General features: G+C 55.8%; 5 protein-coding genes across 6 annotated transcripts; 4 read left to right on the top strand and 1 right to left on the bottom strand.

Annotated features, from left to right (window-relative positions):
- Positions 1-672: 672 nt before the first annotated feature.
- Positions 673-2,353, top strand: NCU07015 (the record flags this gene model as incomplete). 2 transcript variants are annotated; one of them, XM_011395915.1, is made up of 3 exons in its annotated part: positions 698-868; positions 1,063-1,313; positions 1,381-2,353. In XM_011395915.1, the coding sequence occupies 3 exons, from the start codon at positions 698-700 to the stop codon at positions 2,297-2,299; spliced, it is 1,341 nt and encodes a 446-aa protein (XP_011394217.1). In that variant the 3' UTR covers positions 2,300-2,353. The 2 variants fall into 2 exon arrangements, with proteins under 2 accessions (XP_011394218.1, XP_011394217.1); XM_011395916.1 differs by having other exon boundaries at positions 673-1,313.
- Positions 2,354-2,593: 240 nt separating this feature from the next.
- On the top strand, positions 2,594-4,416 carry NCU11345 (hypothetical protein). Its single transcript, XM_001728098.2, has one exon. The coding sequence runs from the start codon at positions 2,719-2,721 to the stop codon at positions 4,129-4,131; it is 1,413 nt and encodes a 470-aa protein (XP_001728150.1). The 5' UTR covers positions 2,594-2,718; the 3' UTR covers positions 4,132-4,416.
- A 199-nt stretch (positions 4,417-4,615) lies between these two features.
- Positions 4,616-6,995, top strand: crp-3 (cytoplasmic ribosomal protein-3). Its single transcript, XM_956742.3, has 3 exons — positions 4,616-4,875; positions 4,969-5,169; positions 5,268-6,995. Exons 1-3 carry the CDS (start codon positions 4,729-4,731, stop codon positions 5,358-5,360), a joined length of 441 nt encoding a protein of 146 aa, XP_961835.1. The 5' UTR covers positions 4,616-4,728; the 3' UTR covers positions 5,361-6,995.
- NCU07013 (hypothetical protein) lies at positions 5,981-7,180 on the bottom strand (the record flags this gene model as incomplete). Its single annotated transcript, XM_956741.2, has 2 exons — positions 5,981-7,057; positions 7,160-7,180. The coding sequence occupies 2 exons, from the start codon at positions 7,178-7,180 to the stop codon at positions 5,981-5,983; spliced, it is 1,098 nt and encodes a 365-aa protein (XP_961834.2).
- A 1,312-nt stretch (positions 7,181-8,492) lies between these two features.
- Positions 8,493-13,234, top strand: NCU07012 (hypothetical protein). Its single transcript, XM_956740.3, has 3 exons — positions 8,493-10,718; positions 10,776-10,850; positions 10,903-13,234. The coding sequence occupies exons 1-3, from the start codon at positions 8,969-8,971 to the stop codon at positions 12,678-12,680; spliced, it is 3,603 nt and encodes a 1,200-aa protein (XP_961833.1). The 5' UTR covers positions 8,493-8,968; the 3' UTR covers positions 12,681-13,234.
- The last annotated feature ends 102 nt before the right edge of the window (positions 13,235-13,336 follow it).

Below are 13,336 nucleotides of genomic sequence, written 5' to 3'. Positions count from 1 at the left end.
GTGTTTGGTCCAAAGAAGTCCAAAAGTCGTATGACAGTTGAAAATGCCAAGAAACGGAAGTTGTCTGACCTCGTAAATACGCAAAAATACCAACCCCTGGAAATGCCTCCCTCCTAAAGTGCAAGAAAAGTGCAATTACTTCAGCTAGTATTCGCATATACAGGGGCTTGCTTGTGGTGGGGAGAACACTTATACCCAGTTACCGGGGCTCCAAAGCTCACTCCTCTTTTAGGTACCATACCCTACACTACATGTACATACATGGGAGGTGCTCCATGTAGTTGTGCACCGAATACGCAACTGCAAACACTACTTACAAAGTGAATACTTGGCGACCCCCATTGTTTGCACTTTCACGAGATAATATGATGATGGATAGAGGTAGGAAATGTCTAGGGGCTAGACTCTGGTCCCAGATTCCGAGCACCTTCCCGCCCGGGCGTGATGCCTACGTCGCAAAATCGGAAGGTGGAGCACTCTCCTTTAGCGCAGAATCAGCGCTGGGATCGGGTAGAGCGGGCAGGCCTGGACCCTGAACGGAGCTGAAGTGTCTTGCAGATGCCCCGCCAACCCGCCAGGCCCGCCAGGCCCGCCAAGGGAAGGAAGCCCGGGCGCATGCTTCAACATCGACGGGTCGACTTGTCAAGTGTGGGGCCGAGCTGAGGGTCCATGTTTTTTCTCCAATTGTTTGATGTGCATGCGTGCAGGCCCCAAACTGTTCCATCTCTGCGTTCACTTCGTGAGGGACCTGAGTTGCCTGATTTTTGGTCTCTCCTCCTCGCTGCGGAGAATGTCGATTGTCCAAAGGATGGCTTCAAACAAGGCTTCTTCGGCTGCGCTCACTTTTGAGCTGGTCGCCAAATGCTCCGTAAGTGGAAGATTGTCTATTCTTCTGGAATCCGAAGGCTGGGAATCAGGTCTCCATACAGCAGCTGGATATCAAGTTCCGTCCGTATAAGTGAGATCTGGATCCGGTTTTGCACCCATCGCAAAGCTTTCGCAATCGCCAAACGGACCGCAATGGATGCCCGTCACTAACGTTAACAAACGCGTTGAACCTAGACAACTAGGGCTCGCGCTTCCATCCTGACTCTTCCTCATGGACCGGTCAACCTCCCCATCTTCATGCCCGTGGCTACTCAGGCTTCCCTCAAGGGCATCACCCCGGAGCAGCTTGAGGCTACAGGATGCCGCCTTTGTCTCAACAACACTTACCATCTAGGATTGAAGCCTGGCCAAGAGGTCCTTGATGCCGTTGGCGGCGCTCACAAACTTCAGGGCTGGAAGCATAACCTGTTGACGGATAGTGGAGGGTATGCGCCCTTGTCATAACCAATGCATACGAATGCCGGCGCACCGCTGACCTGGCTTCTCTTCCAGTTTCCAAATGGTATCTCTCCTTAAGCTCGCCAAGGTTACCGAAGAAGGAGTTCGCTTCCTCTCTCCCCACGATGGATCGCCCATGCTCCTCACCCCCGAACACTCAATGAGCCTTCAAAACTCGATTGGATCCGACATCATGATGCAGCTTGATGACGTCTTGGTGACCACCCACCCGGACAAGGCCCGTATGCGCGAGGCCATGGAGCGCAGTGTACGCTGGCTGGATCGCTGCATAAAGGCCCACAAGAACCCGGACCGCCAGAATCTGTTTTGTATTATTCAGGGTGGTTTGGACCTAGAGATGCGCAGGGAATGCTGCCGTGAGATGGTGGCTCGCGACACCCCAGGCATCGCCATCGGAGGTCTCAGTGGTGGTGAGGCCAAGGATGATTTCTGCAACGTTGTGGCTACATGCACAGAGCTTCTTCCCGACTTGAAGCCTCGCTATGTTATGGGTATTGGCTACCCCGAAGACCTGGTCGTCAGCGTTGCTTTGGGAGCCGATATGTTCGATTGCGTCTGGCCCACACGTACGGCGCGGTTTGGCAATGCCATCACAAAGCACGGTGTGCTCAACATGAAGAAGGAACAATATGCCAAGGACTTTGGCCCAATCGAGGACGGTTGTGGGTGCCCATGCTGCAGGCCTATCGACCAAGAGGGAGCCATTGGCGTCACAAGGGCCTTTGTACACCACAATTCGGCCAAGGAGACGGTGGCAGCACATCTGCTGACCATACACAACGTGTGGTATCAGCTGCATCTCATGGGGGGTGCCAGGGACGCCATCATTGCCGACAAGTTCCCGGCCTTTGTGAAGGAGTTCTTCAACAACCTGTACCCAGATAGGAAGAGCTACCCGTCGTGGGCTGTAAACGCTCTAAAGAACGTAGGTATTGACTTATTTGAAAGCTGAGGCCGCTTGGAGCTTGGTTCAAACTCCCCACACTTTCCATCTTGTTGTTTGCCCGCATTACGAGTGAATGTCTACAAGCAAATGTGCATGTGTAGTTACCTGCTGGCTGAGCGTACAACTGAAGTACTGTTGTATGTGCTTTCAAGATTCAGGGTTAGGGCTGTGTATGGTGATGGCTTGGCCTCTAGTGTATCCTGTGTACCTACGGCCCCGCTCGTACCGGCCCAGCAACCCGGCCCGCCTGGCCAATGCGCCAATGCGCCAATATGCGTGTGCGACAGCAACAGAAACGTCCGAGCTTTGAATTTTCGCGGACTTCAAGTCCTCCATCACGGCGATCAACATCCCCACGAGCCGCGCCGAACCTCGACGCCCGCCAACCGAAGCCACCGGCATCTCGACGGCACCTCGAATACACGATGGCTTTCTCCCGGGGTGTGTCGCCCGGAGGCGCGCTCCTCCGTACCTCGCGCATGTTTTCGCTGCCTCCGGTGATTCCCCCTCCGCCCGGCAACAAGCTTCAGATGATTAGCGAGAGAGCCTCGGCCACCGAAGCATACCCAACTCACCAGGTCCTTACCACCTTTGAATCCTCCCGCTCTCGTGGGGACTGGGGTCTGAAGCGCCCGCTCCCCCTCAAGTCAACTACCGGCACCACGTATCCCATGGTCAAGGTCAAGGAGATGGACTCGCTCGAACAAATTACCGACTTCACCTCTGGCACCCAACACGGCCTTACGCTCAAGAAGTTCCAAGCCCTGAACATCCCGATCAGCACACCGTCCGAAATCAGCGATCCCTCCCGACTTTTCCGCCCCGTCCAGCGGTCCGTCTTCGAGGCCGACACCGATGTGACTGCCTTCAGCCCCGACGAGCAAATCCAAGAAGCCGAAAAGAGGTGGAAGTTCAGCGGTCCTTGGCTGGCCGGCATGACCCCCGGCGAGTTCAAGGAGTACCTCGCCAAGACCGTCAGACCCAAGCGCGCCGAGTTCCGCAAATTCATCCAGAAGAAGATTGCGGCTCAGAAGACAGAGGCCGCGAACAGGGAGCTTCAGGAGACGGCTGCTTTGAGGGGTGACGCGGTTGCGGAGACACAAGAGCCGTTCAAGCCGGAGTCTATCACGGACGACGAGGTGACCGAGTACCTGCGCCGCCTGCGCAACGATAACCAGGTGCTCTACGATTTGGTCGGCCAGTTCTTGGATCTCGCACCACTCAAGCCTCCTCAGGCTGCTGAAGCGCGCCAGCACTCCTTGCTGGTCAACCTGCGCGCAACCGACAGCCCGTACGGTGGACGCGGTCCTCCCATCACCCACCCCTCGGCCGGTATCTCATACCTCCGTACTGCGGCCTACCTCAACAACCACCCGATCTACGGTCCGCAGAAGAGCCACCCGCCCGTCCAGGCTAGAGTGCTCAAGCCGCGCAGGGGAGGTCTTGGAAACGATGCCAAGATTGGTGTTGCTGGCTTCGTCGCCGATGGACCACTTGGCACAAGCCACAGCAACCTGAGGGGCAACTCTGTTATGGACAAATTCGATCCCAGCATTGAGGGCGGTGCCAAGCTCTGGGTCAACGTTGACAAGGCGACGGTCGACTCGACTGGCCGCGTACAGCTGACTGTTAGTGATGCCAAGGCGACGGATGTTCTCATCGCCAAAGAATTGATTGGCGACGCCCGTGAGCCCATCTTCGGGTCTGCCCCCAAGCGCCAGGAAAAGACCTTCAAGAAGATCCCTATGACTGCTGCAAGGCTGAGGGGCAGGTACGAGAACTCTGACTCGCCCTCATCACCTACCATGTCGGGCTCGTCTGGGTATGGTTTACGGTAAACCGGCCGATAGGCAGAAGTGGGAACACGAATGCTTCGCGGCGAGCAGTCAATGAGATACCCAAAATCTGGCAAGAAGACTGGAGGGACGCGATTGGGATCTTTGCAGGCCGTGTAGGTGTGGATAGCTGATGGTCATACTTATCACCGCTCGCAAATCAGTCATAAAACAGACAGTCCATTGTAACAATCTAAGCTGTAAATATAGACCGGTTCATAAAGACCTCCTGCGATGAGATGCGTTGACATTCTTGAAATCTTGGCGATCGAGAGCTGAGTAGTTGTTTAAGGGTAAGTGAGTGTCACTGCCTTTGTACTGTAAGCGTTCGATCGGTTCAGGGGCAACACTGAGTGTAAACAATGGGGGTCACGTGCCGAGCGGACCATGACCACTCAGCCACGACACTCCTCAGCCACATGAGGCTCAGTACGTGCCCTAACGCCAAACCTCAGCTGGGCGTGCACTGACCCCACAACCCGCCGGATATTGCCAGACCAAAAAAGTTCGACTTGGTGTTTGTTCACGTCTTCTTGTCCTTGACAACGTAACCCGTCAACTCCCCTCCTTCAGCAGCAAAGCAGCAGCAAAGCCGGCAAAATGGGTCGCGTTCGTACCAAGACTGTCAAGAAGTCCGCCAAGGTCATCATTGAGCGGTACTACCCCAAGTTGACCCTCGACTTCGAGACCAACAAGCGCATCTGCGATGAGATCGCCATCATTGCCTCCAAGCGCCTCCGCAACAAGGTGCGTTTTTGTCACGAACCGGGAGAGGGTTTATATATGGACCCGGGCGGAAGGACAGACAGAAGGGGGATCTAACATGTTTGACACCAATAGATTGCCGGCTACACCACCCACTTGATGAAGCGTATCCAGCGTGGCCCCGTCCGCGGTATCTCCTTCAAGCTGCAGGAGGAGGAGCGTGAGCGCAAGGACCAGTACGTTCCCGAGGTCTCTGCTCTCGACTTCACCCAGAACTCCGAGAGCGGTCAGCTCGACGTCGACACCGAGACCAAGGACCTCCTCAAGCACCTCGGCGTAAGTTTCCTTCACTATCACACCCAACCATCACTGGTTTTCTGGCGCGCATGAAGCCATGGTAAGGATTTCATTTTGTCTAACTTACCTTCGAACAGTTCGACTCCATCCCCGTCAACGTCATCCCCGTCACCCAGGCCCAGCCTGTCGAGCGCGGCCGCCGCTTCGGCGACCGTCCCCGCCGCGACTAAATGTCGCCCGGTCGACGATAACCAAAACAATAATGGGAAATCGGGCGTTGGATCATGCACTACGGTGGTGTCGGTCCTACCTGGGTTGGTGTTCGGTGTCTATCTGGAACAGGGTAGCATGAGAGCATCATTAGGTCACATCTGCGAAACCAAATGCGATCTGTTTGCCCACAAAAGGTGTCGCTGACTCTCTTGGTGTAATGCCGGAGACGATGCTTGATTGCCAATTCTCTTCCCGTCCTCGTATGGGATTGTGGTGCCATATATGCTCTATGGTGACTGTGTTGAGGGGCAGGGTTGGGACTTGGATGGTGTGGTTCGGCACAAGTGCCAGGAGGGGAGTTTGCTTCCGCCCCGGTTTTTGGGTCAAACGCCATCAAGGAACCTCCCAGTTCTGGTGATATGCTAACTCGCAGCTTGTCTATGTCCGGGACTTGGACAGCCATTAAACGCCCGTCTGGGTATATAAAACTACGTAGGCTTGACGTTCTTGGTTGGCCCAACGAACTCTGTAATAGACTCAAGGTGGGTATCTTTCAAGATTGGTCATCTGTAAATGCTATGTCTGTCCAGGTTCTGCGCAAGTTCTACAATCTAGCGTAAATACTGTCTTGCCTGGACTACATGGATATTTGCATGCGTCCCGACAGATAGTCATTAATATCATCATCGTCCTCATCGGTATCTTCACTTTCGCTCTCGCTACCATCGTTCTTTGCAGCTTCCTGGCTCCTGATATCAGTGCCGAACCTAGGCTTGTGGCCTTCAACCATACGATGGGCATCCTGCGGGTTCTTCTTCCGGGACGTAGAAGACGCCTTAGCGTGATCCGGTGCTTTTGCCGGACCTGTCGTTGGCTTCTCCCGGATCGTAACTTCCACACCTTGACCGGCTAGCAGCCTATCCAGCTTCCCGCTGCCCTGGCCTCTCTCAACCGCCAAAGCGTCAGCATCCCTCTGCATCTGCGCAGCCTTGTCCGAAATCTCGGCCTTCCTGTTAAGATCCAATCTCGCCAGGTCAGCAGCGACTTTGTCCTCCGCTTCTTTGATACTTGTCGTTGCCTTGTCCTTGGCCTTCTCTTCCTCTCCAGACGATGGCTTCTTCTTCTTCTTCTTCTCCTCCTCCTCCTCCCTCAACTCAACTTTAACCACCCGCTTCCCCGTCTCCAAATCCGTCATATAACTCGGATTATCCAACTGCACTTTCACATACAGCGCCCGGACCGCACACGCATCCGAGCACCACTTGTTCAAGTCCTCCGTCTTGGCAATGTTGCCCGTCCGCATAATGATCTTGTACTCCCCCTCATACTGCCTCCTCTTCCGCGGACAGAGCACGTACCCACACGCACCCAGACAGTTGCGCTCCTCGATGAGCTCCAGATACTCCCGCGGCGTGAAGTCGGCGACCAATTTGAGAAACTGACGGGCGTCCTCGGGGTGAGGGTTGGCGGCGCTCAGGGGCTGGTGGTTGAGAGGGTGTAAGGCGGGAGGTGTCGTGCGCTGGGTGGGGAAGGAGGAGGAGAGGAGCTCGATGGTTTCGAGGGGGATGGCGGGCTTGAGCTCGGTTTGGGATAGACGTTGGAGGAGGAGGGCTTGTTCGTGGGCGAGCCGCTGTTCGGTGGGGAGGGAAGATAGGTCGGGGAAGGAGATGGGGAGGGGGCCGCCGGGGGAGATGAAGTCGCGCTGCTGCTGTTGCTGTTGCTGGTTGGAGGGTTCGATGGTAGGTGAGGGTAGTTGGGAGAAGCCGGTTGTAGGGTGGGTGGGTTTTTTAAGGATGGATTTTGGTGGTTTGGAGACTGGTGGGCTGGTGGATGACATTTTGGGTTGGTGTTTAGGTGGTGTGATATTTACTGGATGGCGTCGGCAAGGTTTGAAACGGGTTGGGAGGTCGGTGGAGAGTTTTTATGGCTTCGGTCGCAACGAAGCTGTTTCGTTGTTGCTGATGGTCCTGTGAGGCAATGTTCAAGTCGTTAGTTTTGTTTGAAAACATCCAAAAGCTTCCATGCGGTGATGGAATGGCCGATAAGATAAATCACACAAAGGTCATGTCCCGGCAGGCAATACAGTAAAGGTCGGTAAGGTAAGTACCTAAATGAGCCCCACGCGTAATCTTGAGCTGCCTCCACAGAAGAGCTCAGAAAAGGCGGAGCAACCCATGTCTCATGCCTACCTAGCATCGGGGAGGGCAGTGCTCTCTTGTTCTCCCATGAAGAAGGATACGGTGGCTTCACGAAGATGATGGACGATGGGGAAGCTCAAGCATTGCCTGTGTTTCCCGGCATTGACAAGATGAAAAGTGATGTTTGGAACTAAGCACATGGCCTGCGGTTTCATCTCCCTCTTTGGGGGGTTCACATGTTACACAGCAAAGAAATGAACGCTAACAACGGGAAAACATAGATTATTGATACAGGTTGCATCATCCATCGCATTGGTCTAAGCCATGATCCCAGCTCTTTCCGTACTAATGTGCATCCCATGTGTGCATCTCGAACCTCCTGTTTCTATACTACTTGGTTCATCATGCTCGGCCTCAACACATCCATTCCTTTCCCGCAATGTCGGGGGTAATTGAAAGAGGATGTACACTACTGTAGTGTCGAGTTAAAGTGTGCATAAATTGCCCCATACTGTACTTGGATAGTCAGTAGTGTACACTAACAAGTGCTGACGTCGAAGAAGCTGGAGCGGCTGTGTTGAGGTAGTGAGATCAGCCTATCCTATCTCACCTTGACTGTCCAAGTACGTTGAACACATTGCGGCATTGCATCCTCGGTCACAAGACCGCAAAGCAGAGAAACCTTGGAGCATCTCATCAAGATCTCTTATACGAGAGGGGCTCATATGACTTTGGGTGACCATCGAAGAGAAGAAGACGGACGAAAGTAGGTAGCGTAGTAAACATGGCAGCGCAGTAACACTGTTGAAGTGCCGGGAAACCTGGAACACACTTGATGCTGCCCCCCCAGTGCGACAGCAGGGACGGTCCAGTCGATCTGCAGTTGTGGCTATAACCTACCTAGGTACGTCTAGGTACTGTAGTAGCACTGTCCAACCCAGCGAGAGAGGTGCCGGTGCTCCCCCCCGTCGGGCATGCTGCCACTTGTGCTGTCTGTCACTGCTGCTTCCGCTCGAGGTGAGGGAGGTGCTTCTTCCCCCCCGCGTCACCTATCCCGCTCCCGTTCAGGGCCTGATTCACTGCAACAAGACTCCGAAACCATCCCCGATTCTCTCTTCAACTTCCACTCCAAGCTTCTTCATCAAAAGTGGCGGGTCTCCGGCAACCGAATCTCCATCCAACACATGGGCTTCGCTTTGTCGCCGTCCATCCGCGCTTCAACAAGACAACTCTTACATCATCTAACATCTACCATCCCGTTTTGCTCCCACCAACTTGACTAATACTCGTGCTACCTGACGCTGTTTGCAGCTTCATACATTCCTCTCCTGCTGCTGCTGCTGCTGCTGCTGCTGCTGCTGCTGCTGCTGCCTCCTGCGCAGGGACCGCCCCGCACCCACTCACGCAACTCCCTTCCGATCTTACCTTGACTTCGACACAAACGACACTCCGACCGCTTGGGTTGATTTCCCAACTGCAGAATCATCATGTCTTTGTTCAAAGTCAAGGCCATCTTCGAGTACGCCTCGGGCCACGAGGACGATCTCAACTTCCCCGCCGGTCAGATCATCACCGTGACCGATGAGGAGGACGCCGATTGGTATGGCGGAGAATACGTCGACGAGGCCGGTGTCAAGCAAGAGGGCATCTTCCCTCGCAACTTCGTCGAACGCTACGAACCCCAAGCTCCGCCCCGCCCAACAAGACCAACCCGTGCTGCCAAGCAGGAGCCTGAGCATGTCGCCGCTCCCGAGCAAGCAGTCTCCCCGGAGCCTGCGCCTGCTCCTGAACCCGTGCGCTCGCCATCACCTCCTCCTGTTGCTTCCGCCCCTCCGCCTGTACCTGTACCAGCTGCCGAACCCCCGGTCCCCAAGCCCGCGCCGCCCCCGCAGGCATCTGCCCCTCCGCCGCCAGTTCCGCAGGCAGTTCCGCCGCCTGCCGAAGCCCCGAGAGTGACGTCTCCACCTCCCAAGCCCGCCCCTACACAACAACAACAACAACAACAACAGCAGCAGCAGCCATCCAAGCCCAGCGGCCCTCCCCCCGTCGCAGAGAAACCCTCGAGCTTCAAGGATCGCATTGCTGCCTTCAACAAAGCTGCGGCCCCTCCCCCTGCCCCCTTTAAGCCTACCGGTCTGAGCTCTGGCGCCAACTTCATCAAGAAGCCCTTTGTTGCGCCTCCTCCCAGTAGGAACGCTTACATTCCTCCTCCCCAGCAAGCCCCCGTTGCCAAGATCTATCGCCGTGACGAAGATCCGGAGATCAGGGAACAAGAGGCTCAAGCCCAAGAGAATGCTGCCAAAGCAGGTCTCGTCCCTGCCTCTGCCTCGGCCTCGAACGAGGGAGAAGGTGAGGAGGAACAGCCGAAGCCGCTGAGTCTCAAGGAGCGCCTGGCCCTCCTGCAGAAGCAGCAGATGGAGACGGCTGCTCGACATGAGGCCAAGAAGGAAAAGCCCAAGAAGCCCGTCAAGAAAAAGGTTGAGACCCACGAAGCCGCCGAGGAGGCCGAATCCGCCGCGGTACCCCTCGAAAGACAGGACACCGAAGAAACTGTAAGAAAGTCGGTGGATGAGGCCCTCCACCCACGCGCGCCAGCGCCCAGGCGCAAGTCGAACTTTGGTGTCGAGCCCAATGATGGCAACGAGGCCGACTTGTCTGGCGCCGGTGAGACAACGGAGGGGCAAGAAGATCTGACTGAAAAGGAGGAGGTTGAAGAGCACAAGCATGTTGCTACTGCCGCCAAGCAGGAAGATGCCAAGCTTGCGCAGGAAGAGGACGAAGAAGACGAGGAGGAGGAAGAAGAAGAAGAGGAAGAAGAAGAGGTTGACCCGGAGATCCGGCGTAGGGAGGAATTGCGTGCTAGAATGGCCAAGATGTCTGGCGGCATGGGTTTGCCCGGAATGCCTGGCATCTCCCTCTTCGGCGGCCCGCCTCCTATGCTGCCCAAGAAGAAGAAGCCTGTTCCTGAGAAGGTGGAGGAATCTGAAGAACAGCCCACTTCCCCGGTCCAGCGTGCGCCTCCTATTCCAACCATGATGGCTCTCCCTGGTATGTCCCGGGCACCGGAACCCGTGCGTTCCCCCGAAGTCGAGGAGCCCCGTTCGCCCTCGCATGCGCCACCGCCGCCCACTCGTCCTCCTCAGCAGGCCGAACCGGAACAGCCGGTGTCTGAAGAGGAGGAAGAGGAAGAAGAGGAAAGTGAGGCGCCAACACCGTATCAGGCACCTCCTCCGTCTTGTAAGTCTCAGAGACACTTGGCAGCCTTTGCCGCCACGATACTAACTCGAATGATAGTGCCTTCGAGGGACCCCGGGGTACCGCCTCCTGTTCCTGGTGGAAGACCGGCTCCTCCCCCCGTTCCTACCGAAGGTAAAGTTCTCCGGTGATGATAACTGTAAATGACTTACTAACTTGAGTTCAGCCCGTCCGCCTCCCCCGCCCCCGACTGCATCGGCCACAAATTCGCCCAGTGAAGGCTCTGCATCGGATGACGAGCTTTCGGAAAGGCCCCAGGAGGAGTCTGATACTCCGCGCGTTGCTGAGACATCGCATACAGCTCGGGCTCCGCCGCCGCCCCTTCCGGCTCTTGCTCCGCCGACACCGCAGATGCCTCCTCCCCCGGTGTCACCCCCAACCTCGCCTGGTGCCTCACACGGCAGACGCCAGTCGTACTACGAGGCATCACCCCGGTCCCCTCCGCTGCCCCCTGCTTCACCGTCAGCCCAGCGTGAAAGTCGCTTGCCTCCTCCGATTCCCGGTATGGTCCCGGTGAGCCGGGCTCCTCCTCCGCCTCCCCCGGCAGCGCCACCAAGAACACCGACTACGGATACTTTCCATCAACGCCAGCATTTGTCTCCTGGAAGGGGGCATGACAATGAAGAAGTGGAAGAAGAGATTACCGAGTACGAAGGGGATTACGATACGGACATTGCTTCCTCTGTTCCTCATAAGGATGCGCTGAAGTCTCATCAACGTGATACGAGTTTTGACGGGCCCGCGTCGCCACGCTCGCCCATGTCCCGCCCACCTCCTCTTCCCCCGACATCACCACCGAGAGCCGGTCCCCCTCCTGTTCCACTCATGTCTCCACTAGAAAGCCGCAAGTCTGTCGACGTGCCACGCGCGGCCCCTCCGCCTCCTCCGACGCAAGAGATGCCTCGATACGGGGAAGGAGACTTCGACCCTTACAACTATTCTTCGCCGACTCACGGATCATCGTCGATACCGTCCTTCCCTTTGCCTAATTCGCCTCCGTCTGAGCCATACTCTCCTGAGACCCCTTTCCACGGGACCCCTCAAAATCCAAGGGCTCCTCCCCTGGCGCCGCCCGGTAGTGGCCGCCCGTCGACCCGGCAGTCGATGGATACCTCGCGTTCAAATTTGCGGCGGTCTGTAGATTTGACGCGGCCATCAATGGAATCAGGCTTCGTTGCTAACGACATCGACCTGGCCAGCCAGTCGACTTGGTGGCTACAGCCCAAGAGCCTCCCCCCACCTCTTCACGGACGCAAGGACATCCTCTTTGAGTCTGAGGAGTCTACCGCGTCTGACCCCCACTCTGGTAAGACTATTGTCACCCGGGACATCTACGTCTTGTTCCAGGATTACTCCCAGACCGTGATCACCGTTCGCTTCAACTCTCAAGACCCGTCCGACGTCGAACTTGAGCAGCGCCACGAACCCCCTCCCCGCACCCTGCGTCAAGACCAGCTTGAGCAGAGCTACGAGCGCTTCGGACGGGCTATCAGCGAGGCCGTGTCCGGTAAGAAGGAAACCGTCGTCGGTGACGGTACTCCCCAAGCACTGATCTACGAGCTCCTCCGTCCCTTCAAGGACGCCCTCCTGCCCGTCGGCACGCGCGCCTATGGCGCCCTGGTGTACTCCAACCTGGCCAACGCGAGCACTACTCAGAACGACGAGATCCGCCCCGGCGACATCATCTCCGTCAGAAACGCCAAGTTCCAGGGCAAGCACGGCGCCATGCATGCCAAGTATACCATGGAGGTTGGTAAGCCAGACCACGTCGGTATCGTGGCCGAGTGGGATGGCACCAAGAAGAAGGTCAGAGTGTGGGAGCAGGGTAGAGAGAGCAAGAAGGTCAAGGTCGAGAGCTTCAAGCTTGATGATCTGAGGAGTGGTGAGGTCAAGATTTGGAGAGTCATGCCCAGGAGCTGGGTCGGCTGGGAGGGAGGGAACTAGGATTAGGATTCCTCATCGACCGGTGATGGGCCATTGACGACGCTGAACTCTGAGGAGAGTCTGTCCATAACTGAGGCAAGGAGAGTCGAGCGATTCAGTGGAATCGGTAGTGTATTTGGTGTTTTGGCGAGTGGTAATTGCAAGGTGAGAAGGCTGCGGGCATTGAGAAAAGATCAGGTTCTTTGAAGTTACAGCTGCTGCATGCAGCTGTTCTTCTTTGCCCCAACGTTCTCTCTCTCCTTCTTTTGTGTGTAAGTATTTTGCGTGTTTGCTTGGTTGTCATAAGAGGGGTCAGCGACGGAAGAAGGAAGTGGGTGGAAGTGAAGGGAGCTTCTGTGAGAGGTGGGGTGATGATGATGCTGGGTGGTGGGAGAAATTTTGTCTTTATTACAAGTCATCACGCACTACTGAACTCGAAGTCATAATAAGTTTTCCCCCCATACATATAAATCAAAACAAATCACAGACACACTGATTGGCAGCTATAGTAACAGCAATTTATCTTTGAATTTGCGTATTTAGCATTTCTAGCATAGTCTATGTCTTATACTGTCGTTGAATTATTTCCTAACTTTGCCTGGCATCATCCCGTGATACCACAAACTACCTATCCGATGTTACGCGGTCGGTTCTGGTGACGGTCGGCAAAACTGAAA

Source organism: Neurospora crassa, linkage group IV (genome assembly GCF_000182925.2).
Source record: "Neurospora crassa OR74A linkage group IV, whole genome shotgun sequence".
NCBI classification, from domain to species: domain Eukaryota; kingdom Fungi; phylum Ascomycota; class Sordariomycetes; order Sordariales; family Sordariaceae; genus Neurospora; species Neurospora crassa.
This window is presented reverse-complemented; position numbering and strand designations above follow the sequence as displayed.

Bases quoted from the DNA above. Each gene is read 5' to 3' on its own strand.
- NCU07012 (XM_956740.3), top strand. From the start codon at position 8,969: ATGTCTTTGTTCAAAGTCAAGGCCATCTTCGAGTACGCCTCGGGCCAC. The intron at 10,719-10,775 runs GTAAGTCTCAGA...CTCGAATGATAG, and splicing joins TCAGGCACCTCCTCCGTCTT to TGCCTTCGAGGGACCCCGGG. The intron at 10,851-10,902 runs GTAAAGTTCTCC...ACTTGAGTTCAG, and splicing joins TCCCCCCGTTCCTACCGAAG to CCCGTCCGCCTCCCCCGCCC.
- NCU11345 (XM_001728098.2), top strand. From the start codon at position 2,719: ATGGCTTTCTCCCGGGGTGTGTCGCCCGGAGGCGCGCTCCTCCGTACC.
- crp-3 (XM_956742.3), top strand. From the start codon at position 4,729: ATGGGTCGCGTTCGTACCAAGACTGTCAAGAAGTCCGCCAAGGTCATC. The intron at 4,876-4,968 runs GTGCGTTTTTGT...TGACACCAATAG, and splicing joins CCAAGCGCCTCCGCAACAAG to ATTGCCGGCTACACCACCCA. The intron at 5,170-5,267 runs GTAAGTTTCCTT...ACCTTCGAACAG, and splicing joins ACCTCCTCAAGCACCTCGGC to TTCGACTCCATCCCCGTCAA.